The sequence below is a fragment of the Monodon monoceros genome, unplaced genomic scaffold, assembly GCF_005190385.1.
Source record: "Monodon monoceros isolate NGI ecotype Baffin Bay Population unplaced genomic scaffold, NGI_Narwhal_1 Super_Scaffold_13, whole genome shotgun sequence".
NCBI lineage: Eukaryota > Metazoa > Chordata > Mammalia > Artiodactyla > Monodontidae > Monodon > Monodon monoceros.
The window spans coordinates 50783208-50810081 of NW_021703769.1; the positions used below are offsets into that span (position 1 = coordinate 50783208).

Sequence of the window (26874 nt, forward strand, 5' to 3'; positions counted from 1 at the left end):
TTTGGGGGGGACACAAACATTCAGTCCATAGCACTAGTAAGGCACACATATGGTAAAGAAGACTGTTAGTCAATCCTTGTATTAATAAACATCCCCGGGCTTCCCTGGTGGCGCAGTGGTTGAGAGTCCGTCCGCCTGCCGATGCAGGGGACACGGGTTCGTGCCCCGGTCTGGGAAGATCCCACATGCCGCGGAGCGGCTGGGCCCGTGAGCCATGGCCACTGAGCCTGCACGTCCGGAGCCTGTGCTCCGCAATGGGAGAGGCCACAACAGTGAGAGGCCCGTGGACCACAAAAAAAAAAAAATAATAGAAAAATAAACATCCCCATCCCTAGGCCCCTGAGTCACCTAGAGCCCCAACCCTTCACCTTTGTGACCACTGCAGCATCCAGTGTCCCCTCTGCAATCTGTCCCCATGATAGCCAAGGGCTTTTCTAAAATGCAACCCCAGCATACAACACCTGCCCCAGGTGTTCTGTCCCAGGTGTCCATATCAGGTATGATTACCTGGTTCAAGGACCAGAAGCCAGAGGTACCCAAGGGAGTCTCTGGAGACAAAGGTAAGGGCGGCTGCCAGCCTCAGGCTGCATCCTCATCACAGCTCTGCAGAGCCCAGCCTCTCCTGGCTGCGCACCCTACTGTTCCCCTGAGGGCTCCGAGGGCACTAGAACAGCCCCTCAGCCTTCTCCCATTAAAAAAAGACTCTGGCTGCTGGAAGGGCTGTTCAGGGTAACCATGGGGAGTTGGACCTCAGTTGAGAGAGCTATTAGTCCAAGTAGGAGATGGTGGTGGCTCGGACTAGAGAACTAGCAGCAAGGATGGAAAAGTGACAAGAAATAAGTAACACATTATGAGTTGAATTGTGTCCCCCCAGAATTCACATGTTGAAATCCTAACCCCTAGTACCTCAGAATGTGACCTTATTTGGAAATAGGTCGTTGCAGATGTGATTAGTTTAGACGGGATCCTACTGCAGTAGGTTGGGCCGCTAACCCAACATGACTGGTGTCCGTATAAAAAGGGGAAATTCAGACACAGACATTCACACAGGGAGAATGCCATGCGGAGGTGAAGGCAGAGACTGGGGTGATTAGTGGCTTCTATGAGCCAGGGAATGCCAGTGACAGCCAACAAGGCACCAGAAGCTAAATGAGAGGCATGGAACATTCTCCCTCCCAGCTCTCAGAGGAACCAGCCTTGGAGACAAGAACTGTATGAGGGTGGGGGGAATGTATCAGTCCAGGTAAGTTGTGCCAGCTGCTGTAACAAGCAAGCCCCTGATCTCAGTGGCTTAACACATAGATATTTATTTCTCCACTCATGCAGAATCCCACGCTGATAGTTCTAGTTGGTGGGCTCCTTCTACAAGGTTGCTAGGGAATCTGGCTCCTTCCACCCTCCCCTAGGCCCTAGGTATCCCCTCCATCTAGTTGGTGAATGAAGGAGATAGAAACTGAGGGTATTGTAGACCAGACCTGGCAGGGGTCTACATCAGTGCTTTTCAAACTTTAACACCTGGGAATCTTGTTAATGCAGGCTCTGATGAAGGAGGCATGGAGTGGGGTATGAGAATCTGCATTTCTAACAAGCTCCCTGGTGATGTCAATGCTGTTGATATGGGCCCTTTCTTTGAGAATTGAGGAGTGAGAGGCATCACTCCTGCCCATGCCTCATAGCCAGAGCTCACTCCTGTGGCTATACCTAATGCAAGGGAAGCAGGGAAATGAAGTTCAGCTGTTTGTGCAGGAGCTGGAGGAGCCAGGGTCAGTAAACAGGCAGGGGGCAGGTAGGGGCCAGGCAGTAGGGACCCAGCCCTCCCACGACAGTGGTACCATTGCTGCGGGGAGACCAGGGGGAGGTCCTGACTGAGACCATGGGTCCCTCGGCAGGCAGCCTTTCTGAACTCCCCGGAAGTGGTGGGGGCGAGAGCCCAGGCCTTCCTTAGTTCAAGGTTCTGTGAGCCACCTGGGACTGGAGCTTGCAGTGGGGATACTGCCTCTCATCTTGGTGCCTGAGTCCTGGAACTGAGCACCCCCTTCTTTTCATCCAATACCCCTTTTGCAGGAGATCAGCCTGGCAGTGGGGGCCCAAAGTACAGTGGACCAGATGGACAGCCCTTTTTAGTCAACCCTCCTGCCAGAAAAGGGGTCAGTTCTTCCTCCACTCCACCACTGAACTTCCTTCTGCACGAGGGGTCCTGGTCGTCTTTGTCCCCCACCCCACCCTTTTCTCAGGTGACTCCTGGGAGCAAGGCTCCCCATGCACCCCCATCACCCAGGCCTGCTGCCCCAGGATGCTATCCCTGGGCCAGAGCCTAGGACAATGCCACGGAGCCACAGCAGCCCCCAAGCTCACAAGCAGAAGGGAGAAGGGGTCCAGGTCCATGGGTTTTACTACTCCCTCCTTAGATGGGTTCCCTGCACTGGGCTAGCCTGCGCTGGTGAGACTCCCAGTCCATTGCCCAGCAGGGCCAGGAAACTGGGAGGTGATCCCAGGCCAGCGTGGCAGCTGAGAGGGTCCCCCCAGGAGGCAACCTGGGCACTGGCCTCCAGCCTCAGCCAGCCAACTGCGTTGGGATAACGCCTCCCCAACACACACACCTCCCCCCAGCCTGTGTATGAGGCACAGGCTCATTCGAAGCGAGGTCTTCGCGGGTCCAGTCACCACCACCAGCACTGTGGCTTTCCTAGAATCTTCTCTGCGCCCCCGATCTGGGGCGGGGGAGGAGTACGGCGGGTACTGACAGAGCGGAGACAGGTCCTTGCAGGCTGGACAGCCTGGTGGGGGACTGGTGAGGGGTGGGCAGGCTGGACTGGGAGGCAAGATATCGGGGCCGGGCGGGCCGCTCTGGGCCCCAGGCCACCACCCATCTCCTTCCCGGTCCCCGCCCCCGCCCTCCCACGCACCTGCGCTGGCCTCTCCCCAAGCCCTGGGGGCAGCCGGCGGGCGCTGCTGGGAGATCAGAGGACTCAGAGGAGTCGGGCCCAGGGGGAGGGGGCGGGGAATTTCCCCCCACGCCTGCCTGGGCCTGCTCCCCTCCCCCTTCCCCGCCAGGTGGGGGGGCACCGCTGGGGGAATTCCATCGCGCTGCGAGGGCTCCGGCGAGCCTGGGCTGGGGGTCCTAGGGAGAGGAGGAGGAGAGGAGGGAACAGGCTGGGACCAGGGGCGCAGCTGACTTCCTCCCCAGACACCAGCTGCCCCTGCCTGTCCCAGACTGAGTGGCCACCATTCCAGCCCGTGGGGCGGGTGCGGGGGCAGGGAGTGGCGCTTCCTCAGGCCAGAGGCGTCGGGACCTGGGAAGGGAGAGGCGTGAAGATCCGAAAGAGGGTGTGCGTGTGAGCGTCTCACAATGAATGGGTGACTGAGTGGGAGAGCGTGCCTGCACTTTATTCAAGGGTGTCTGTGAGCTGGGGACTCCGGGTGCCCCGGGGACGTGTGGCCTCAGGAGAGGGTCCTGTGTCTCCCCCATTAGGGTCGTTCTGTCTACCAGCCTGGCCGGGCCTCCTCCACACGCTCCCGCAGGAACCTTCACCGACCCTGAGAGGAGGAAGGGAGGGGAGGCGCGCTCCGGGACACAGAGGGTCCCAGAGATGGGGGGCGGGCGTGGGAGGTGTCTGGACCTGCTGCCTCCGCTCCAGTCTCGGGCGGGGCTTCCCTGCCTCGGTGTGGGGGGGGGAGGGACCCGTGGGGAGGGACGCCAGGGGGGTAGGAGACAGCGCGTCGGAGACCTGGGCGAGGGAGACTCAGAGAGCAAGAGGCAGAGGGAGGGGGCGGGTGTGGAAGCCGAGGCAGGACCCCAAGCCCGGAGAGGCAGAGACGGAGAACATCCCTGGCCAGAGCTCGTCCCCCCGGGGAGACTCCCAGTAGGGGCCGGGGCAGAGAGACGCCTTCAGGGCCAGAAACCCTAGGAGGCAAATACCCCTGGGAGATATTACCGCCACCCCCCGCCCCAGATAGAGAGCGCCTCGCAGAGCGGGGACGAGGACAGACTGTCAGAGGACAACGCCCCCCAGGCCTCCTGGGAGACCCCGGAGCGACCCCAGGGGCGACAAGGGCCTTGTGCGGGCCAGGGCGACCTCTTCTTGGCTGGGGACGATGGGGACACGGGCCCCGCAGGGCCTCCTCCTCCTTCTCTTGCTCCGGCTGCTGCTGCCACGCGGGACCTCAGCTGGGAGCCTGCATAACCCAGGTGAGTCGCTGCCCGGCGACTGGGCCGAGGTCACCATTCCCTCCTCGGCCTCCGCGCCTAGAACCCGAGTCCCACTGGCGAGGGGGCAGAGCAGGTGGTGGCAGCAGCTGAGCAGCCCGAGGGCCCCGTGGGCGCCGGGGGCGCTGGCTGGGGAGCTGGGTGGGAGTTGGCATCGGAGTGTGGGGTGAGGATGCCCGGCAAGGGTCAGGACCTCCCAGGCCCCAACGTCGCCGTGCAGGCCTGTCCGAGTGCTTCCAGGTGAATGGCGCAGACTACCGCGGCCACCAGAACCGCACAGGCCCGCGCGGGGCTGGCCGCCCGTGCCTCTACTGGGACCAGACGCAGCAGCACAGCTACAGCAGCGCCAGCGACCCCCACGGCCGCTGGGGGCTGGGCGCGCACAACTTCTGCCGGTGAGGGGCGGGGCCTTCGCTGGGGCGGAGCTGGGTGCACTATTACAGGCGTTGGCCCGGAGCTGGGCCTCGGCATGGGCGGAGCGGAGGTCTCTGCTGGGCGGGCACAGGGGCCATCTCGAGGGCCTGGGGGCGGGGCTTAAGCGTGGGGTAGAACCTTTTCTGACCTGGGTTGGGCCGTAGGCGCATAACTTCTGCAGAGCCTCAGGTCAGGCCTGGGCACTCAAGGCGCCCATAAGGGCGTGGCGTAGTCATAGGGCAAGCCCTGGAGTGAGGGGCCGGGCCCTTGGCTCACATCTTTTGAGACACATCTACTGGTGGTGACGGAGGGATTGGGGGTTCAGAGCCACAGTTTCGGTCTGAAGCGGCAGGGACCGAGCTGCGCGGGAGGACACTTCCCTGCTGAACCGCAAAGCTTAGGGCTCATCACTTCTGCTTTAAAGCAGGATTCCAAGACAAGGGACTTGGCTGAGGCCCATGGCTGGGTGGAGGACTAATACTACAAATGGCCTCAAAGTCTTCATAGCCTAGCAACAGCTGAAGACCTAAAATCAGCCCCCAGGGCCCTTTAATGACTTCCCACCGTACACTCGGAAGTCGACATCCATTCTGGTGGGCAAACCAGAATTTGCTCGAACACACACGGTGGCCATTTTGAGAATAAGCCGTGGGTCAGGGCTGGAATTTGCCATTCTTGGGACAGGAGGATCCCAACTATTTCTCCTGTACCAACAGTAACCCAGATGGTGATGTGCAGCCATGGTGCTACGTGGCCGAGACAGAGGAGGGCATCTACTGGCGCTACTGCGATATCCCCACGTGTCATAGTGAGTGGGCCGGGCTGGACAAGGGTGGAAGCCGGGCTGCCTGGGCAGAGTTCGCTTTTGGAGGCGCCTCACTGAGCCTGACTCTGCTGCCCCCTCAGTGCCTGGGTACCTGGGCTGCTTCGTGGACTCCGGGGCACCCCCGGCCCTCAGCGGCCCCAGCGGCACCTCAACAAAGCTCACGGTCCAGGTGTGCCTTCGCTTCTGCCGCATGAAGGGCTACCAGGTATTGCCCACCTGCCCAGACCGGTGGTGACCCCTGACCTTGACTTCAGGACCAAATCAACTTCGAACTCTGAGGCCAAACCTTGACACTAATTTCTGAACCCCCAGCCCGATTCCCTCTTCCGACCCCAACCCCTGGCTCCCACTACCCCACCCCCACCCCAGCCCCTGTCTCGGTGGTCACCCAGTCTGTGGTCCCAGTTGGCGGGCGTGGAGGCTGGCTACGCCTGTTTCTGTGGCTCTGAAAGCGACCTGGCCCGGGGACGCCCGGCTCCGGCCACCGACTGTGACCAGATCTGCTTTGGCCACCCCGGCCAGCTGTGCGGCGGTGATGGGCGCCTGGGCATCTACGAAGGCGAGGAGTGGGCAGGGATGAGGGGCCCGGGTGAGGGGAAGAGTCTGAGTGAGACTCAGCGATGCCGTGACAGGGGGCGGGATCTGGGAAGGGAAGGCGGTAGGTTGGGGGCGGGGCCTAATAAAGGGATTGGGTTGAGGACTGGGCCCGAAAACGGGACTGGGCTGAACCTGGGGCCAGGGGTCTGGGTCTGAGGACGGGACGTGAGAAAGGAATTGTTTGAGGGCGAGACTTGAGGAGGGAATTAATAGTTTGACAGCGGGGCCTATGGAAGGGGTTGGACGGGGTCGGAGGAGGGAGTTGGGCTGAACCTGGGGTGGAGGCGGGGTCCGAAGATGAGGCTGGTCTGTCTGGGGCGGGGCCTAGCTGGGAAGGGGCGGGGCTCTATGTAGAAGGAGGAGCCCGCCGGTCTCCGGGTTCTGACCGCCGGCCCCGCCCACAGTGTCCGTGGGCTCCTGCCAGGGGAACTGGACTGCACCTCAAGGTGTCATCTACTCCCCGGACTTCCCGGACGAGTACGGGCCGGACCGGAACTGTAGCTGGGCGCTGGGCCCCCCGGGCGCCGCGCTGGAGCTCACCTTCCGCCTCTTCGAGCTGGCGGACCCGCGCGACCAGCTGGAGCTGCGCGACGCCGCCTCGGGCAGCCTGCTCCGCGCCTTCGACGGCGCCCGCCCGCCGCCGCCGGGGCCGTTGCGCCTGCGCTCCGTCGCACTGCTGCTCACCTTCCGCAGCGACGCTCGCGGCCATGCGCAGGGTTTCGCGCTCACCTACCGCGGTGAGGCCCCGCCGCGTCCCCCCTCAGCCCGCTCCCCCGCCAGCCTGCCTCACACCCCTCTCCGCAGGGCTGCAGGACGCCGACGACCCTGCGCCCCCCAAGGGCTCGGCCCAGACTCCTGCAGGGCCCCCCGACGGGGCCAACGTGAGCTGCAGCCCCCGGCCTGGGGCTCCAGAGGCCGCGATTGGGGGTGAGACGGACGTGGGAGGCGGGAGAGAGTTTGGGGAACAGACCCTTCCAGCCCTGTCCTCACCGCACTCGTGTGCCCGCAGCCCAGGTCTTCTTGACGGTGACGGCCGTCTCAGTGCTGCTGCTGCTGCTGCTGTCGCTGCTGCGCCTGCTGCGCGGACGGTGCGCGCTCTGGGGCAGGACCTGAGGGCGGACCTTGCCGGGAGCCTGACGCCCCACCCCGGTGCCCCGGGGCGTGGGGGGCCCTGGTGGGAAGCTAGGGCCCACGACGGGAACAGGGCTGGAAGGAACTCCTGGGTTCGAGGGACGAGGATCACGCGTTCGAGGGACGCGTCGGATCACAAGCGAAGCAAGGTGCTGGAGGTGAGGTTGGTTGGGGGTTCGGCTGACGTCTGCTCCCTCTCTAGGAGCTGCCTGCTGGCTCCGGGTAAAGGGCCCCCAGCGTTGGGGCCTTCCCGGGACCCCGCAAGAAGCTGGGCCGTTTGGTACCGCCGGCCTCGAGGGGTCGCCCTGCCCTGTCCTCCTGGGGACCCCCAGGTTGAGAGTCTAACCGCGAGTTACCGGCCATTGAGCGCCTCCAGCCAGAGTTCCCTGCGCTCACTCATCTCTGCTCTCTGACTCGGGACCCCCAGGGTCCACTGGACCCTCCTGCAGCGGGATAGACTCCTGAGACCCTTTGCCACACACTGCCTACCTTGGCCTTCTGCCCCTTTGAAGTTTGGCAGCTCGGCCTCTAGTCATCTCAAGGAGGCCAGACGTTGGACAGGAAGCATCTGGTGCTATTATTGGGAACTTCACCTGACCCTCGGGGTCCAGATGGTCAAGGCCAAAGGGCAAGAGGAATTCGACTTCCCTCATAAACCTGGATACCTGGGTCTTTGAGCCCCTTCTGGGGTGGTTCTGGACTGCTGCCCAAAGTGAAATGTGAGAGGTCAACAAAAGTGGTCAAAAGACTAATCATAGATTTTGAATAAAAGACCTATTTTGGTACAGGGCTCCGGAATTTCTTATGTGTGGGAAGAGCTATGAGGGTACAGTGCCAAGAGTGGTTGTGTACATGCAAGTGAAAGGCGTTCATCGCAAAGAGTTTCGTGTAGCAGCCTGGAATGCAGAGGAACCGCGGAGGCGGAAGGATGAGTGGGCGGGGTCCTGGAGAAGGGGAGGAAGTGGAGGCCGGTTGTCAGCAGGGTTAAGCAGAAGAAGGGATGCCTTCGTGGACCTGATTTAGGATGAACCCTGGTGGGGACTGAACTTCCTTCCCTGGCCTCCTGCCCTCTCTCCCTCTCCGTTTCCTGCCCGTCCTGGGCGGGGCCGAAGATGCGCCTTTGGCTTGAACAGTGAGCGACTTTGGCCCAGCCCAAGCTCGAAGAAGCCTGGCCCGAAGGGCAGGGCCTCACTGGAAGGCTCCGGGCACGTCAGGCACACCCCTAGAGGCCCGGGCATCTCGGCACGCCTTGCTGCGCTCCGGGGAAGTCGGGCGAGTGGAGATATCACCCGTGGAGTAGGGGCGCGCCGGCTCTAGACCTGACCCGTCCGAAAATCCCGGGTCGGCAGCACCTTGGACAGAGCCCGGGCTGTGGGGTGCTGCAGGGTGGAGGGGCTGTGCCCGGGAGGGTGAAGGCCCAAGGGTGAGTCAACCTGGGGGTAGCGCGAAAAGCCCGGGCGCAAACTGCAAGGGAACGCGAGCCACCGGGACCCAGAACGTCGGGTCCCAATCCAACAGGCACCCCATGCAAATGAGACTGGGACCGCATATATTATGCTAAGACGCTGAAGGTCTGGGCGGCTGCCGGGAGGAACCTCCCAGTCGGCCGCGCCCATTGGCCCTCGCAGCCGCGACGTCAGGAGCCCAGAGCGCGAAACCCTGGCGGGATGGCGGGGGCGAGCAGCTGGGGCGGAGCCTGGCGTCCCCTCCCGCGTCCGGCCGCGCCCGTCCTCCCGGCAGCCCAGAGACTACTACTGGCCGCTGCCGCCGCCACAGCAGCCGCCGCGAGCTGTCCCTGCACAGCGCCTGCCAGCCGCACTGCGCTCCGGATTCCTGTGCGTCCCCGGCCTCCGCCCAGGCGTGGGGGTCGCGGGGCCCGCGCGTGCGCAGCGGGGCACGGGCCGGGACCCCCCGGGCCAGCGCGTGCGCGGACCGAGCACTGGGAGGTGGGCGGGCGCAGGGATGAGGCTCTGGGTGCTGTTGGCCCGCTGAGGAGACCCGGGGGCAAGAGGAGCGCGGACCGACTTCGCCCGGCCGGGCCATGGCGTTCCTGGCCGGGCCGCGCCTGCTGGACTGGGCCAGCTCGCCGCCGCACCTGCAGTTCAACAAGTTCGTGCTCACCGGCTACCGGCCGGCCAGCAGCGGCTCGGGCTGCCTGCGTAGCCTCTTCTACATGCACAACGAGCTGGGCAACATCTACACGCACGGTGAGCCGCGCCCCGCATCCCCCATCCGCGGCAGCCCTGCCCGCGCCGGGCCGGGGGCCCGAAGGCCGAGGAGAGCCCCAGCGCCCAGGTCCTGGGCTGCCCCGGCCCTGGCACGGCCAGGAGCCGTGGTGACATAGCTGCCATTGTGCCGATCGTCGCTGCCCGCTTCTGCTCCCCCGGCGGGGCCCCCGGGGCAGGCGAGGGAAGCAGAGTCGGAGACCGAATCCGCTTAATCCCTCTGAGCCCTGGGAATAAGGAATCTGGTTTCCGGCCGCTTCGAAATCCCTGCGCCCTGGCACCCTCTACCGCCAGCACCCGTCCCGGAGATGAGTGTTGACTTTGGCGAGGAGGGGCCCAGGAGGAGAAGCTAGGCCCCGGCCGCCTTGCCGCCCCCGCCCGCCCATAGCAGCCCAGCCGCCGGGCTCCGCCTGGTGGCGGCTCCTCCCCCCCTCCGACCCCGCCCCGGGCCCCTCCTCCGCGGCCCCGCGGAACTGTGCTGACACAGCCCTGCCCGTCCTTGGCCTACCCGGGTGGATAGAGGGGCCCTGAGTGCGCTGGGACCAGCCTTGGTACCTGCCCCCAGGGGGACTGTGGCCTGGCTAGACCCTGCCAACAGTGGGCAGTCAGCGGCCACAGCCTGCCAGTGCTGACCTTTGACCCATGTGAGGGCAATGCCAAAGTGCCTGCAGGAAGTGGTAGGAATGGTTCTGAAGGCCTGGACTGGGAGGACTGGAACTCCCTGAAAAGGTGCCTGGGTAGAAGATGGAACAGGGTTCTTTCAGCCCCCTGCCCTGCCTGGCCTCACCTGCTCTGGTGGACAAAAAGGCCCACAGCCTCCATCTGTCTGGTCCCTTCTGGAGAGGAGAGGACATAGGGATTGGCAGGAGCAAGATAAGTGGCCCTGGGATCTGTTGTCATTGCCTACATGTCGGATTCAGAACTCACCTTGGGATCATGCCCCCTCTGGCTTCTGCTGATATACCTAGGCCAGATTGGGGAGTGGGGGCCCCCTGCTTTCCTGGGAAGTGGTGTGGTGGCTGCAAGGGTGAGACCAGCTTGGGAGTCAGACTGCCCAGGGCTCTGTGCTGCTTCATTGCTTACTTGCTGGGGTCCCCTGGGGAAGGTTACTCAGTTTCCTCACCTATAAAGTGGGAATAATGGTCTCCCCTTCCCAGAACTATTGTGAGCTCTGCTAAATAAAGTTACTGAAAGCCCAGAGCCTGCCTCCGTCCAGGGCCGGCCAAGAGTTGGCCAACAGCCTTGTCAGGACCTGTCTTGCTCCCATCCCTCTAGCCTGTGGCCTCATTGAGGACATGACTTGTCCTCACTGCTGAAGCTGTCTGATGGAAAACTGTCTCCCTCCCCCAGGGCTGGCCCTGCTGGGCTTCCTGGTGCTGCTGCCCATGACCTTGCCCTGGGGTCAGCTGGGCAAGGATGGCTGGCTGTGGGGCACACACTGTGTAGCCTGCCTGGCACCCCCTGCAGGCTCTGTGCTCTATCACCTCTTCATGTGCCACAAAGGGGGCAGCCCTGTGTACACTCGGCTCCTTGCCCTGGATATGTGTGGGGTCTGCCTCGTCAACACCCTCGGTGAGCCAAGGGATGGGGTGGGGGGCGGAGGGCTTGAAGGATGGGAGCTGGGGGTTGGGTACACTCACATGAGCCTGAGATAGAAAGGGCAGGTATCAGGGAAACTGGAAGGAAAAAGAAAAGGGACAAGGGCAGGTGGATCCCCAGACTGATGTGCCCTCTCCTGCCTCTCTCCTCTGTGCAGGGGCCCTGCCCATCATCCACTGCACCCTGGCCTGCAGGCCCTGGCTGCGCCCAGCTGCCCTGGTGGCCTACACCGTGCTGTCGGGTGTGGCAGGCTGGCGGGCCCTCACCGCCCCCTCCACCAGTAGCCGGCTCCGCGCTTTTGGCTGGCAGGCTGGCGCCCGCCTCCTGATGTTTGGGGCCCGGGGAGTGGGGCTGGGCTCTGGGGCTCCAGGCTCCCTGCGCTGCTACCTGCGCATGGATGCACTGGCACTGCTTGGGGGGCTGGTGAACGTGGCCCGCCTGCCAGAGCGCTGGGGACCGGGCCGCTTCGACTACTGGGGTAACTCACACCAGATCATGCACCTGCTCAGCGTGGGCTCCATCCTCCAGCTGCACGCTGGCGTCGTGCCTGACCTGCTCTGGGCCGCCCGGCACATCTGCCCCCTGGACTGAGCCACCTCCCGCCCGCCATGCCGGCCTGCTCACAGTCTTCTAGGGCCAACAGCACCATGCTGGCTCCCTGGATGCTTCCAGCAAATGGGACTTCCTAGCGGGGAGCCCTCATCTGTTCATCCATTCTTCCCTGTGGACTAGCCTCTTTTACTCACACGTTGGATCTCCATTTCCCCTTCCTGCCTTCTTCCACGGGACTTATAGGCTGAAAGGAAACCTTCCCTTCTCTGGGCCTGTTTTTACCCTCTGTGACCTGTGAGGTTTGGGCCAAAGGGACAGTTGGGATCCTGCCAGCCCAGAGCCATCACCCACCCTGACCCTCACATAAGGCACCTCACAGCTGCCTAGCCCAGCCTCCTGCCCTCTGTCTGTCCACCCTGCATGCTGGCCCTCCCAGCAGCCCGTTCTCCCTGCTGTCCAGAGACTGTGGAATGAGGGGTCTGGACAACAGGACTAGCCTCTTATCCCAGGACCTAGGGGCAGGAGGGTGGTGGCTGCTGCTTTTTCCAAGCAACTGGCACAGAGATATAAAGAGCTGAATGGCCCTGGACCCAAGCCCCACTGGACTGAGGGCACCCTCCACCTTGAGTGCTCTGAAAGCTTGACCTGCCCAGCAGGGACATGCCTGCTCAGGAAATCTTTGCTCCACACAGTGGGTGACTCCCAGCTCCAATCTGCCAGCCTGGGGCTTGGGGCCTTGCAGCAGAGCTCAACCTTGGGCTGTCGCAGGGGCCTCAGACCCTGGGCAACGTCAGTAAGCGCCGTGTTGCCATGCAAGCAAGCTTGGGTACTCCCAAGATTCAAATACCTTTTATTAGACACGGCCAGGCAGAAGGGACCACTGGAGTTTCCAGACAGACCCCGGCCTCCAGGAGGATGGAGGGAAGGGGCTAAGAGGTTAAAAGTGCCGAGCCTGGGCCCGTGGGCTCAGGTTGGGCCCAGTGAGTCCTCAAACAGGCTGAGGAGGTTCCGAGGCTCAAAAGCGGGGAAGGTGCCCTGTGGAGGCTCTGAGTCAATGTCACTTAGGTCCAGAGAATCCCTAGGGGGAGAGAAGAAAGAGAAATGACTCTCAGGATCCAAAAGCTGCCCCCTCCCACCCCCTGGGACCCTGGGCCCGCTCACCTCAGCGTGTACCTGCCCCGGGAGGCAGGGGAGCCACTGCAGGGGGTGGAGGTGCTCCCGGCAGCCCTGGCCAGGATGGCCTCTGGAGAGAGCGAGGGCCTGCGGGGGGTAGGCAAGACAAGCAGGGTGTTGAGGGGAAGGGAGGAGGCCACGGCTGGGTGGGAGCAGCAACACCAATCCTGACCCTGTGCGGGCTCCGAGCTCCTGCCTGACACAGGCAGGTGCCATTCTCGGACAATGGGCATTGGTGGACATTGAAAGAACACTCTGACAACTTCTAAAGTCTACCTGACCACACTCAAATGCCACCTCTGTCCCTTTTCAGAACACATGGGCTCTGACTGAGCTGACTTTGAAATGACCTTGTGGTAACTGAAGCTCATCTGGCACTTTGCCTGCTATAAAGCGCCCCCATGGCAATGGGGTGACATTCTCGTAAGGAAGGGGTTAATGGCGTGATTCCTTCTGAGAACTGTCTGCCCTGAGCTTGTGGTTTCCTTTGCAGTAGTTTCTTAATTACAGCCTCTCACTTGGCCACCAGGCACGTGGGACTAAGGAATTCCTCCCAGGGCGGGAGCTCACCAGGCTCTGGGGGTTTTGCGCCCTAAGAGGAAGGATAATACCTTGCCCTTGGGTACTGGCAGCCTCTGGGGGGTGGGGGCTGCACCGCCTGCCTTTCCCAGCAGGTGCTGTGGCCCCTGTGCTGCTCCCCAGCATGGCAGCACCCTCACTGTGAGGTTGCCAGTTTGCCCTGCTCCGTACGGCCCCTGGTCCACACACTGAGATTAGAAGAAACAACTGCATTCAAACTAGGCCAGGCCGCAGCCCCACCAGCCTTGGTTTCCTTCCCGGCGTATGATGGGGGCCAGGTTTGTGGGAGGGATGCCGGTTCACTACTAATTCCCATGGGCCTGGGGCCTGGGCCTTGGGCATGGGGTTTGGCCATGCTGACGGCCCGTCTCCCCCAACTCCCAGCCGCCTGCCCAGAGTCCTCACCCACCCTATGCTGTCGTCATCCCAGTTGCTGGCAAGGCTGCTGTCCAGGAGGAGGCTGCAGGGCGGCGAGCCAGGTGGGGTGGCCGGCGGACCCAGGGGCTGCAGCCAGCTGGCAGGGTGTGCCAACCCGTGCCAGAGCCAGCATAGCAGGGAAAGCAGGGCCTGTGGGGACAGGGGGCCGAGGGAGGCTAGGTAGACCCTGGGCCAAGGAACAGAGCAGGGCCGCCCATCACCTTCCCTGGCTTACCTGCCACAGGGCCCACCCTCGACTGAGGCCCTCGGCAGCCATGTACCACAGGACGGTCCAGGGCCGCGGCTGCCTGAGCATGGGCAGGGCCAGCAGGGCCTCGGCTGTGGCCCGCAGCTTGGGGTCAGGTTCCAGCATCATGGTGAGGACCGAATGCAGCTCAGAAGACAGGCCTGTCCCCGGGGCAGGGCCACATCAGGGGTGATGGGGCCTTGAGCCTGGCAGTCCCTTGCCACCAGCCACCCCCCATGAGAGCCTGCCCTCCCTATGGCAGTGCATCCCCTCCAATCCTCTCCTCCCACTCACCAGCAGTGAACTCAGGGGGCAGGTAGCCCTGGCGCAGCTGCTGCCAGCCCTCCCCACCATGGGGCAGCTCCATGTTGCACGCCACCTCCAGGATGGTGAGACCCAGGCTGGGAGGGACAGGGACAGAAGAGGGGCAGGGTTGACCTCGAGACACAGAACCCAGAGCCCCAGGCTACCCCCAAGAAGAAGGGTAGGAAAGGGATGCTATCTTCCACCATGAGCCAGGGAGGTGGGGAAGGAGGGGCTGGGGGCCCTAAGAAGGTCTCGGCAGAGCTGATGATGGGGACTATATCATGGAGCACAGACCCCGGGCCCAGCGTAGCTCACACACCACCTACCCCCCCACCCCGCTCCCACAGGACTGGTACTCTGGTCGCTGTTGTTAACAGTGATGTTCTCATCATCCTGTTGATGTGACTGGATGCGACTGTCAGAAGCAGAGCAGTGGTGACCAGCATGGACCTTGGAACCCAGCGCCTGGTCCAGGCCCAGCCTCACCACCTGCTCACTGTGGACTGGGGGAAAGTCCCTTAACCTGCTGTGCCCAATTCCCCTGTGAATGGAGTAATAATAGTCCCTCCCTTGGAGGTGTGGTGAGATGAGTGAAGAGACAAGTGAATCAGGTAAAGTGGCTCCAGAGGGTTCTCTGATTAGCTTAACTCTCCAGACCCCTCTCAACTAGAGGGCGGGACCCCCAACCCCTTGGGGAAGCATCTCCCAGCAAGTCTTCCTGACTTTGGGCTAGGATGGTGACCCTCTGCTGACCACTCCCCCGCACACCAGGAAGAGCCTCCCACGTCGAGCCCTACCTGAACACATCTGCCGCTGTCCCATAAGCGCCTTGAAGCAGCTCGGGGGCCATGTAGCGAGGGTCTCCCTCCTGGGCCTCGCTAGCTCCGGATGCACCCAGCTCCACCAGCAGCCCAAAGTCACCCAGCTTGCAGCGGTCCCGGGGCCCCAGGAAGATATTGGAGGGCTTGACGTCAAGGTGGACCAGGCCTTGGCTGTGCAGGTGGGCCAGGGCCAGCAGGATGTCCCGCAGGTAGCCCCAGACCTGGGCCTCGGGCAGGCTGGCGCCCCAGGCCTCACAGTGCTGCTGTAGGCTGGGCCCACACAGCTCTGTCTGCAGGTATAGGATGCCGCCCTCCTCCCAGGCTTGCTCCAGCCGCACGCAGCACGGGTGCTGCCCCACCTTCTCATGGCCGCCGACCTCGGCCAACTTGCGGGCCCGGTCTTTGGGGCCCCGGAAAGGTGACATGCAGCGCTTCACGGCATAGAGCCGGCCGTCTTCCTTGGAGCGCACCTGGAAGCGAGGGGGAACAACCACTCAGGAGGACAACCCAGATGATTCTGTTAAGATTTCACGTGTGCGGAAGGTATGGCATGGCAGCTACCTTAGAGTGACCCCCACGTGTGCAAGAGCAAAGCTGGACAAACCTCCACCCCAGGTGCTGGTTTGCTGGAGACCCAGCGAAAGAAGAGACAGGGCAGACCTCTAAGTACAGGCCCAGGAGAATGCGTTAAGTAAAAAAGCTGCCTACAGAACAGCACAGGCAGTGTGGTCTGCCATGCGGCATATGAGATGGGTTTGTTTCTATCTGGTCAATTCCAGAGAAGTACAGAGAAAAGTCTGGAAGGAAGAACGCCCACCTGAGAATCACCGTGGTTTCCCCTGACCTAGGGGCCTCTGTACTTTTTAACAAAATTGTCTTCATGTAGTACTTGTGTAAGGAAAACTACCATTTTAGAGGAAATATACATGATTGGAAAATATATTTTAAGAAACAAAAGGTGGCATGGAGGTGTCGCCTGAGTGCTTGCGGCAGGAGGGAGGTGGGGTGGGCACTGCACTGGGGGCGGGGGGTGGCCTGGCTCCGGGGCCTTGTGGAGCTTGCCAAGACCCCCACACGGCTGGCACCAGGCAGGAGGAGGTGGCAGGTGGGAGCCATCGCAAGGCGTGCCAGGCTCTGGACAAGGGGAGAGTGTGTACTGAGGGGGCCTCAGAGGGGCCTGCATGTGGGGTTATGAGAAAGCGGCCAAGTCCAGCACTGAGGGGAGCCTGCCAGCCCAAGAGGTGGGCCGTCAGGGGAAAGGAGGGGAACAGGCTTCCCAGGACACTGTCCCATCCCAGCCGGGGTGGCGAGGCGGCAGGGGGTTACCCCAGACAGGCCTGGGGAGCTGTCACTGACTCACCTTGAAGACCTCTCCATAAGAGCCGTGGCCCAGGCGGCCGAGCCTGTGGAAACTCTGCTGGAAGAAGGACTCCGGCCGGCTCGGGTCATACCCGGGGCTCTGCAGGGGCTCGGAGGCTCGGCCTTGGAACGACACCCGCCGGGGCTGGGGCTGGTGCCAGCCTGGGGTCCGAGGAGGGAAGAGGCGGCTGATGGGGATGCTGCCCTTGGCAGGGGGCCGGGGTGGGAGGCTCCGACTGAGACCCCGAGACCTCTTGAGGGAGAAGCCAGGTTCTGCATGGCGGAAGTAGGCTGGGACCGGGACGGGGGTGCCACTCAGGGGTGGCGGGGTGCCCTCTTCGGGCACAGGCATGTCCAGCACAGGAGCCCCCAGAGTTCAGGACAGTGTGTCACTCAAAACAGCACCTGGTCCTATGGCCCCAAAGAGGCTGCAGAAGAGAGCCGAGTCTATACCACACACACACACTCTGCTTTAGGCATGGAGGCGGTGGGCACAACAAGCACCTGATGGGAAAAGGTATACAAATGTATGCACGCCTGCAGGTGGTCACCTGCACCTTGGGGGTTAGAGACACATAGACTGAAAACCACAGGGTCGTGTCCTGGAGGCTCCCACAGTCCAGCAGAGGTTAAACCAAGGCATGTCCTGGAGCCAGACCATACCTGTGTGCACATCTCTGCCTTGTTTGGCCCTAAAATATCCCACCTTGGGGAATTCCCTGGCGGTCCTGTGGTTAGGACTCGGCACTTTCACTGCCATGACCCAGGATTCAATCCCTGGTTGGGGAACTAACATACCGCAAGCAGGGTGGCATGGCAAACAAACAAACAAACAAATAAATAAAACATGGCCAAAAAACTAAATAAATAAAAATTAAAACTTAAAAAGAAAAAATCCAGGGACTTCCCTGGTGGCACAATGGTTAAGATTCCGCACTCCCAACGCAGAGGGCCCGGGTTCAATCACTGGTCAGGGAACTAGATCCCACATGCATGCCGCAACTAAGAGTTTGCATGCCGCAACTAAGAGTTTGCATTCCACAACTAAGGAGCCTGCTGGCCACAACTAAGACCTGGTGCAACCAAAAAAAAAAAAAATCCAACCTCTTCCAAGACTGTAAGGTAGAAATATTAACACAGGTCTGCTATCCTTTATCTCCAATTCCAAAGGAAAAAAGAAAGTCTAGGGCTTCCCTGGTGGCACAGTGCTTAAAAATCCACCTGCCAATGCAAGGGATATGGGTTCGATCCCTGGTCTGGGAAGATCCCGCATGCTGCGGAGCAACTAAGCCCATGTGCCACAACTATTGAAGCCTGCGCACCTAGAGCCCGTGCTCCACAAGAGAAGCCACCTCAATGAGAAGCCTGTGCACTGCAATGAAGAGTAGCCCCCGCTCGACGCAACTAAAGAAAGCCCACGTGCAGCAACGAAGACCCAATGCAGCCAAAAATAAATAAATAAATAAATTTATATATTGAAAAAAAAAAAAAAAAGGGCTTCCCTGGTGGCGCAGTGGTTGAGAGTCCGCCTGACGATGCAGGGGACACGAGTTTGTGCCCCAGTCCGGGAAGATCCCACATGACGTGGAGCGGCTAGGCCTATGAGCCATGGCCGCTGAGACTGCACGTCCGGAGCCTGTGCTCCGCAATGGGAGAGGCCACAACAGTGAGAGGCCCGCGTACCGCAAAAAAAAAAAAAAAAAAGAAGAAAGTCTGAATTTCAAATTTCTTTCTTGCTTCCTTTTTCGTAGTTAAGGTGCTAAAACTCAGTTAGTGGGATTTCGCTTCCAGCTCCATGTAGCAGAGGCTAAATTTCAGCTGAGTGTAGCAGAGAGGCTGGGGGCTTCCTCGTTTCACCAGCCCCTACTCAGAGAGACAACCACCACTGTCCCTGTCCCCAGCTCCAGAGCTGTGGCTCAGGAGATTCTGCCCGGGGAGAGGCAGGTCGTGAAACAGAGAGCTCCAAAGCTCTCGTGCAAAAATGTGACTTGATTAGAAGTAGAGTATGAGAAGTTCAAGCTTAAAGGCCCTCTCAAAATCAGTGGAGGTTTTGGTACTAAGCAATTAGGAGGAGGCCAATACCTCCATTTGCACTACAAGTGAACCACAGGACAACTAGTTTACCAGAGAGAACTGGGGAAAGAGACAGCTAAGAAGAGGCTTCCTGAGGTTAGAACAAACCTTAAACACTGAACTCCAAAGCTACCCCTTTAGGGACTTCCCTGGTGGCACAGTGGTTAAGAATCTGCCTGCCAATACAGGGGACATGGGTTCGAGCCCTAGTCCGGGGAAGATCCCACATGCACCACAACTACTGAAGCCCATGCACCTAGAGCCTGTGCTCCACAACGAGAGAAGCCACGGCAATGAGAAGCCCAAGCACCGCAACGAAGTGTAGCCCCCGCTCACCGCAGCTAGAGAAAGCCCACACGCAGCAACAAAGACCCAACACAGCCAAAAAAAAAACAAAAGCTACCCCTTTAAAGCCCAAATTTGACTGGATCAGTCTATGGAGCAATTGATGTTCCAGGGCATTGTCAAAAACAACAGAGCAATCATCCAGCAATTGGTGGGGCCTGACAGCTGGGTATGATCAGGGAGAAGACAAATAGAGCCCCCCTAAAACCACTAGTGTCCCAGGGTGACTGTGCACATGCCCAAGGCTGGGCTCTCTGAGGAGCAAAGTCAAAGGCTTCACATTGTTTAGGAAAGAGACATCACTACAGTGGTCCAGCCAGTCACTAAACAAGCAAAAACAATCCCAAGCCCCCAGGGGTAGGGTGAGGAACCAATATTCACAGTTGCTACAACATATTATCTCAAATGTCAAAGAAAAATTACAAGATATGCAAAGACGCAGGAGAGTGTGACCCATACACAGGAAAAAAACATACAGCAAAAACTCCCTGTAAGAGAGACCAGATGTCAGATTTAACAGACAGACTTCACAGTAGCGACTATAAATATGTACAAAGAACCAAAGGAAACCACACTTGAAGAAGTAAAGGAAACACAATGACAACATCTCATTAAATAGAGAATATCAATAATGAGATAGAAATTATAAAAGAACCAAATGCATAGTTGAAAAGTACAATGTCACTGAAATGAAAAAATTCACTGGAGGGGTTCAACAATAGATTTGAACTGGCAGAAAAAATAATCAGTGAACTTGAAGATAGTTTGATAGAAATTATGCAATCTGAAATACAGACAAAGAAAAGGGAACCAAATCTCAGAGAAATGTTAGGACAGCATTAAGTGAATCAACATATGCATGATGGGTACACCAGAGGAGAGAAGAGAAGGAGCTGGAAAAGTATGGATTAAAACTTCCCAAATGTGATTTTAAAAATATTAACATAGCCAAGAAGCTCAATGAACTTCAAGTAGGATAAATGCAGAGATCCACACACAGACACACCATATTAAAACTGCTGAAAACCAAAAACAAGGGGAAAATCTTGAGAGGAGCAAGAGAAAATGACTCATCACTGACAACCCCCCCCCATAAGATTAACTGTTAACTTCTCAAAAGAAACAATGGAGGCCAGAAGGAAGTGGGATGACATATTCAAGCACTAGGGGGAAAATTTGTCAACCAAGAATCCTATATCCAATGAAACTATCTTTCAAAAATAAATGCAAAAAACAGGGCTTCCCTGGTGGCGCAGTGGTTGAGAGTCTGCCTGCCGATGCACGGGACGCGGGTTCGTGCCCTGGTCTGGGAAGATCCCACGTGCCGTGGAGCGGCTGGGCCCGTGAGCCATGGCCCCTGAGCCTGCGTGTCCGGAGCCTGTGCTCCACAACAGGAGAGGCCACAGCAGTGAGAGGCCCGCATACTGCAAAAAAATAAATAAATAAAATAAATAAAGGCAAAAAAGAGATATTCCCAGATAAACAAAAACAGAAAGAATGCATTGCTAGCAGACCTGCTTTACAAGGAAAACTAAAGGAAGTTCTTCAAGCTGAAACCATGTGATCCCAAACAGTAATTCAAACATACATGAAAAAAAGAAAGAGCACCAGTAAAGGTAATTATGTAATATAAAAGACAGTATAAACGCATATTTTTCTCCTTTCTTCTTTTAACTGATTTAAAAAGCAACTGTATAAAACTATGTATGTAACTGTATTGTTGGGCATATAATATATAGAAATGTAATATACTTGCAAATAACAGCACAAAGATTTAAGTGTGTGGGAACAAAATTATATTGGACTGGAAAATGACACCAGATGGTAACTCAAACCCACAGGAACAAATGAAGAGAACCAGAAATGGTAAAAAAGAAGGTCAATGTAAAAAAATTATACATATACACTTGCTTTTCTTTCTTCCCCCAACTTCTTTAAGAAATTAAAGATGATCTAAATAAATGGAAAGGCATTATATGTTCATAGATCCAAAGACAATATAAATAAAATGATAATACTCTCCAAATTGATCTACAGACTCAGCACAATCACTATCAGAATCCCAGGTAGCTTCTTTACAGAAATTGGCAAACTGATCCTAAAAATCATATGGAAATTAACAGGACCCAAAAGAGTCAAAACAATCAAAACAAAGTCGGAGGACTCACACTTCCCCATTTTAAAACTTACTGCAAAGCGGGACTCCCCTGGTGGCGCAGTGGTTAAGAATCCGCCTACCAATGCAGGGGACACGGGTTCGATCCCTGGTCCGGGAAGATCCCACATGCCGCAGAGTAACTAAGCCCGTGCACCACAACTACTGAGCCTGTGCTCTGGAGCCCACGTGCCACAACTACTGAAACCTGTGCGCCTAGAGCCCACGCTCCGCAACAACAGAATCCACTGCAGTGAGAAGCCTGCGCACCACAATGAAGAGTAGCCCCCCTGTCGCAACTAGAGAAAGCCCGCACACAGCAATGAAGACCCAACAAAGCCAAAAATAAATGAATAAAAATAAATAAATGAATTAATTAAAAAAAACTTACTACAAAGCTACAGTAATCAAAACAGTGTGGTACTCACATAAGGATAGACATGCAGATCAATAGAATAGAACTGAGAGTTCAGAAATAAACCCTCACATTTATAGTCAATTGATTTTGACAAGGGTGCCAAAACAATTGAGAAATAAAACAGTCTTCTCAACAAATGGTGCTGGGACAACTGGATATCTACATGCAAACCTCACTTAGCAGAAAAATCTGACCTGGCCTATTCTTCCCTCTAAGTGTAAAATAATCATATATTTCTTGACAGAAATATTAATGTGTTTGATTATGAAATGATGTCCCAGGCCCATGAATGGATGGTGTTACATATAAATGTTACACATACCCTATTAGCTTTCTAAAATGGGAGACATTTTGAATTCTGAAACACACCTGGCCTCAGGGGTTTATGGACCTGTAATGCTAACTTCATGGAAGCCTTAGTCTAGTGTCTGGCATGCAGATCCCTCAGTAACTGTTATATAGTAAATAATATATAATAAATAACGCTCTGAGTAGTAATTGAAAGAACACACAAAATACAGTGGTCCCACGGGTGTAAGTGACTTTTGTATTGGAGCAAAGAGGGCTACTGTGTTGCTATAATGTTATAATTGAAAGAATAACAAGAGGAAAAAAGGAGAGAAGTCCAATTTTGAGAGGAGCCACAGTGTATCAAAAGATTCCATACTTAGCAGGGGGTGAGTCAGTGACTGAAACTGGAGGGAGCAGTCATCTGAAGGGTACTCTCCAGTGCCTAGGAAAGTGAGGCATGAGGGGAGGGACCCCACAGGGGCCTGCATGGGAAGACTCACCCTACAGCCTGTGGGTACCCTCCCTCTGCCTCTATGCATCTCAGGAATCCCATCCCAGAGTTTCTCAAAGTGAGGGACCAGGGTGTCAGGAACCCCTAGGGTGTTGGTTAGAAGTAGAGCCTCCGGGCCCAGCCATATCACATTCAGGGACATTGGGCACCTGCATCTTAAACCAATTCTGAGATCATCCCAATGTCACTTACGTTCTAGCACCATTGGCATGGCCAAACAGCTTTGGGGGTGGGATGGGGAGGGAGGAGAAGCAGGGGCTCCCGGTGAATCCAGGGTGGCCCTGAGCAGAAGCAAGGCCGGGATGAGCTCTGCAGCTTTCAGGGGCCTCACCCTCTCACTGGGCAGGACACATCTGCTGACCACGGTCTATCGCACTAGACTGTGAGTTCCTCCTGGTCAGGGCCACAGCTGATTCACCTCCGTGGGCGTGAGGAAACCCTGGCGAATAAAGTTGAGCAGACCAGCTGTCACGGGGGAGGGGCTGTAGATGGAAGGTCGGTGGGGCTTTTCCTGGGGAGGGACGAGTAAAGGGGGAGCAGTCGCTGTGGAAGGGGGCTCCCAGAAAAAGAGGGAGGCCGGGAAAGGAGGAGGGCAAGGACTGTCTAGGGGCAGGAGCCGCTAGAGGGGAAGTGGGCGGAGCCGCCCGCGGCAGGGCTGGCCCAGGGAGGGCTGGGGCTGTCGGAGAGGTGAGGAAGGAGGCGGGAGGGGTTGGGGGTGAGGCAGATCCGGGGAAGGACTGTCAGGGGGCAAGGAGTTGCTCGCGAGGGAGGTAGAAGGGAGGAGAGGGCGATCCCGCCCGAGAACCTTCAGGGTCGGGTATGAGCTCACCTGGGGCGGGAGGGCGGGACGCAGCTCAGCAAGGTCCCAGATTCCGGGTCGGCGGAGGGCACAGGAGCCCTCGGAGCGGTCCGGGGTCTTCGGCCCACCGCTCCGCAAGCCAGGGCGGGAGGACTCTCCGGAGGGGGAACGGCCCGTGAACGCGCGCGGACACGGCTCGCGCCAAAAATTCCAAACCGGCCTCGAGGCCCCGCCCAGGAACGCCTCTTACCCCCGGTGCAGCCTGTCAGAGGCGCACAGCCTGCTGGGGCTCCGCCCCAACGTCCCTGCGTGCGCGCCTCCGACCCCGCCCCGCCGGCTCCGCGGCCGAGCGCTCTCACTGCGCAGGCGCGAAACTTTCTCTGTGCTGGCCCAGGTCGGGTGTGGATACGCGGTGCCGCCTAGAGGCTGAGGTGCCACGCTGGGTCTGAGCCTGCTCTTGGGTACTCCCACCTGGTTCCCAGGACCCCGAACGACCTCCGGACGTCGACCGACCTCCAGACCCAGGTGCCGGCACCCACGGCCCTCGCTGGGCTGCCTTAGTTTTCGCATCTATAAAGGGAATGGTCACTGCGTTTCGCCCCGGAGGTGTAGCCCCAAGAGGCGGTCACTTGGGGCTGCACAGGAAGTCGCTGCCGCCTCCGGGGTCCCGGCGAGGTGGAATGCCCTGGGCTCAGTGCTCCCTCCTCATGCCTGCCTTGCACCGTACTGGGGATGCGGTGGGGATCACACACACACACACACACACACACACAAACACACACACACCCTCCACCTGCGGAACGCGCGGCTTCGTGAACCAGAAAATTCTGCCTCTTCCAGGAAGCCTCCCTGTCTCCAGGCCTCGGCCACCTCCGAGGCAGCCATTCCCATTCTTTGGATTTGAGACTTAAGCACAGCTCAAACCTCCCTCAGCCCCTTCCTGGCTGAACGACCTTGGGAAGGCCCTGGGCCTTTCTGAGCTTCGGACTAGTCTCCTCTCCTGTAAAAGTGGAGCTGATTATGCTTCCTTCACCGAGCTGGAGGTTCAAATAGCATGATCCCCTTAAATTTCTTAGCAGGGGGGTTGCTTCTTCCTCCATCGGAGGGGACTTTTTATGTTTAACAGGATCAAGGGGAGTCACTCTTCCAGGCCACCCTCCCTAGAAAGCTCCCCATCTCATCACATCTCCTTTCCCACCTTCTTTTCTTCTTTTTTTTAAAAATTTTATTTATTTATGTATTTTTGGCGCACTGGGCCTTTGTTGCTGCGCGTGAGCTTTCTCTAGTTGCAGCGAGCAGGGGCTACTCTTCCTTGCTCGGGCTTCTCACTGCCATGGCTTCTCTTGTTGCAGAGCACAGGCTCTAGGTGCGTGGGCTACAGTAGTTGTGGCACACAGGCTCAGTAGTTGTGGCGCATGGGCTTAGTTGCTCCACAGCATGTGGGATCTTCCCGGACCAGGGCTGGAACCCGTGTTCCCTGCATTGGCAGGCAGATTCTTAACTGCTGCGTCACCAGGGCAGCCCCCCACCTTATTTTCATATAGCATTTATCTCTATCTTAAATTCTGTCGTCTATCAGTTTATTTGTTGATCTTCTGTCTCCCCAAGTCTCTGAAAGGTCATGGACTGCAGGGCTCCCAGTTCACTGTGGTGCTTATACCTTCAGGGAACACTCTCCACTGCATGGACCAGCGCTGGAGGGCCTGGAATCCTGGGTTAGGCCCAAGACCCAGAGCTTTTCTGGGGGCTGCAGCACCCCCTCCATGTGCCCTTCTTTGCATTAGCATATCTGGTAGCCACGGGCCAGCCCCTGTCACTCAGGCTGAATCCTTGTTAAAGACCCCAGGCTTGTCCCCAGGAGACCCCAGGAGCAGGCAGGCCCCTCTCCAGCTGCCAGCCCCTCTGCCAGCCCCATCTCCGGGAGTCCTGGGCTCAGGTCCGAACGTCTAATTCACAATGACTTAAAAAATAATTTTTTAGGGACTTCCCTAGTGGCGCAGTGGTTAAGAATCCGCCTGCCAATGCAGAGGACACGGGTTTGAGCCCTGGTCTGGGAAGATCCCACATGCCGCGGAGCAGCTAAGCCCATGCGCCACAACTACTGAGCCTGAGCCCTAGAGCCCATGAGCCACAACTACTGAGCCTGTGTGCCGCAACTACTGAAGCCCACGCGCCTAGAGTCCGTGCACTGCAACGAAGAGTAGCCCCCGCTCGCCGCAACTAGAGAAAGCCTGTGTGCAGCAACAAAGACCCAACACAGCCAAAAACAAATAATAAATAAATTTTAAAATAATAATTTTTAAGTTCACAAACATGCTTTAATATAAAGTTAAGTACAGATAGCAGGTAAGAGCATCGACCATGGAGTCAGGGAATTTAAGGCTCTAACCCAACTCTGCCACACAGAAGCTGTGCAATCATGGGCAAGTTGCTTTATGTCTCTGGGCCTGTTTCCACATTTGTAAAATGAGGATAATAATAATAGTTCATTCCTCCTTGGGGTGTATGAGCACTAAATGAGAAAGTGCATGTGAATAAAGGACAGGGTCAAGCACACAGTAGGAACTTACTGTTTGATAATAATAGTAACACTCCCTCGTTCATATAGTGTTTTGCAGTTTTTAAAGCACCTGCCTGGACCTAAAGGAGGCCCCTGGAGGAGACTCAGACCCAGGACCTCTGCACCCACCTGGGGGGGTCACAGGTTTGAGACCAGAGCACTTGGCAGAGGCTCGGTCCAGGAGGAAGCCCCCCAACCCCTGCCCAGGCTCTGGACTCCCCGGGTCCTGGCCGCACATACAGGTGATAGCCAGCTTGAACAGCGCGCCCCCGTGTGACCTGTCACAGAAATAGCACCGAGGGCCCACCAAGACCGCATTCACCACTCACCAGGGATGGGGCCACAAAATTGGAATAATGTGACTTTAGAAAGGCAAGGGACTTCCCTGGTGGCGCAGTGGTTAAGAATCCTCCTGCCAATGCTGGGGACACAGGTTCGAGCCCTGGTCCGGAAAGATCCCACATGCCGTGGAGCAACTAAGCCCGTGTGCCACAACTACTGAGCCTGCGCTCTAGAACATGTGAGCCACAACTACTGAAGCCCACGCTTCTAAAGCCCGTGCTCCGCAACAAGAGAAGCCACCGCAATGAGAAGCCCGCGGACCACAACAAAGAGTAGCCCCTGCTCTCCACAACTAGAGGAAGCCCACGAGCAACAACGAAGACCCAATGCAGCCAAAAATAAATAAATAAATAAATAAATTAACAAGAAAGAAAGAAAGACAAGGAAAAGACGGCCACACGTGCAAACATGGCTACCCTAACAGGAAAGAAGCGATTGTGATGGACACTTCTGGGGAGCTGGCTGTGTTCTATTTCTTGACCTCTGTGCTGGCTGCATAGGTGCTTTATAGGTACTTATTATACTGTATGTTTCTGTCTTGTGCACACTTTGCAATGGCATAAGTTTTGTTTGTTGCTTTTGGCCACGCTGCACGGCTTGTAGGATCTTAGTTCCCCAACCAGGGATTGAACCCAGGCCCACAGGCTGTGAAAGTGCTGAGTTTTAACAACTGGACCACCAGGGAAGTCCCTGGCATAGGTTTTTTTTGTTTTGTTTTTTGGTTTTTGGTTTTTTGCGGTACGCGGGCCTCTCACTGTTGTGGCCTCTCCCGCTGCGGAGCACAGGCTCCGGACGCACAGGCTCAGCGGCCATGGCTCACGGGCCCAGCCGCTCCGCGGCATGTGGGATCTTCCCAGACCAGGGCAAGAACCTGCGTCCCCTGCATCGGCAGGCGGACTCTCAACCACTGCGCCACCAGGGAAGCCC

The 26874-nt window shown here is 57.9% G+C and overlaps 3 protein-coding genes across 6 annotated transcripts; 2 read left to right on the top strand and 1 right to left on the bottom strand.

The window, feature by feature from the left end:
- Positions 1-3776: 3776 nt before the first annotated feature.
- Positions 3777-7957, top strand: KREMEN2 (kringle containing transmembrane protein 2). 4 transcript variants are annotated; one of them, XM_029221311.1, is made up of 9 exons: positions 3777-4189; positions 4428-4602; positions 5338-5429; positions 5528-5652; positions 5853-6006; positions 6449-6781; positions 6849-6971; positions 7054-7132; positions 7378-7957. In XM_029221311.1, the coding sequence occupies exons 1-9, from the start codon at positions 4096-4098 to the stop codon at positions 7586-7588; spliced, it is 1386 nt and encodes a 461-aa protein (XP_029077144.1). In that variant the 5' UTR covers positions 3777-4095; the 3' UTR covers positions 7589-7957. The 4 variants fall into 4 exon arrangements, with proteins under 4 accessions (XP_029077144.1, XP_029077145.1, XP_029077146.1 ...); XM_029221312.1 differs by having other exon boundaries at positions 5970-6006; XM_029221313.1 differs by lacking the exon at positions 7054-7132.
- A 1030-nt stretch (positions 7958-8987) lies between these two features.
- On the top strand, positions 8988-11649 carry PAQR4 (progestin and adipoQ receptor family member 4). The gene is made up of 3 exons (XM_029222261.1): positions 8988-9382; positions 10751-10972; positions 11157-11649. Exons 1-3 carry the CDS (start codon positions 9217-9219, stop codon positions 11588-11590), a joined length of 822 nt encoding a protein of 273 aa, XP_029078094.1. The 5' UTR covers positions 8988-9216; the 3' UTR covers positions 11591-11649.
- Positions 11650-12418: 769 nt separating this feature from the next.
- On the bottom strand, positions 12419-17292 carry PKMYT1 (protein kinase, membrane associated tyrosine/threonine 1). Its single transcript, XM_029222260.1, has 7 exons — positions 16455-17292; positions 15071-15564; positions 14262-14368; positions 13956-14128; positions 13713-13870; positions 12713-12811; positions 12419-12629 (listed from the first exon to the last, which is right to left on the bottom strand). The coding sequence occupies exons 1-7, from the start codon at positions 16803-16805 to the stop codon at positions 12518-12520; spliced, it is 1494 nt and encodes a 497-aa protein (XP_029078093.1). The 5' UTR covers positions 16806-17292; the 3' UTR covers positions 12419-12517.
- Positions 17293-26874: the final 9582 nt, after the last annotated feature.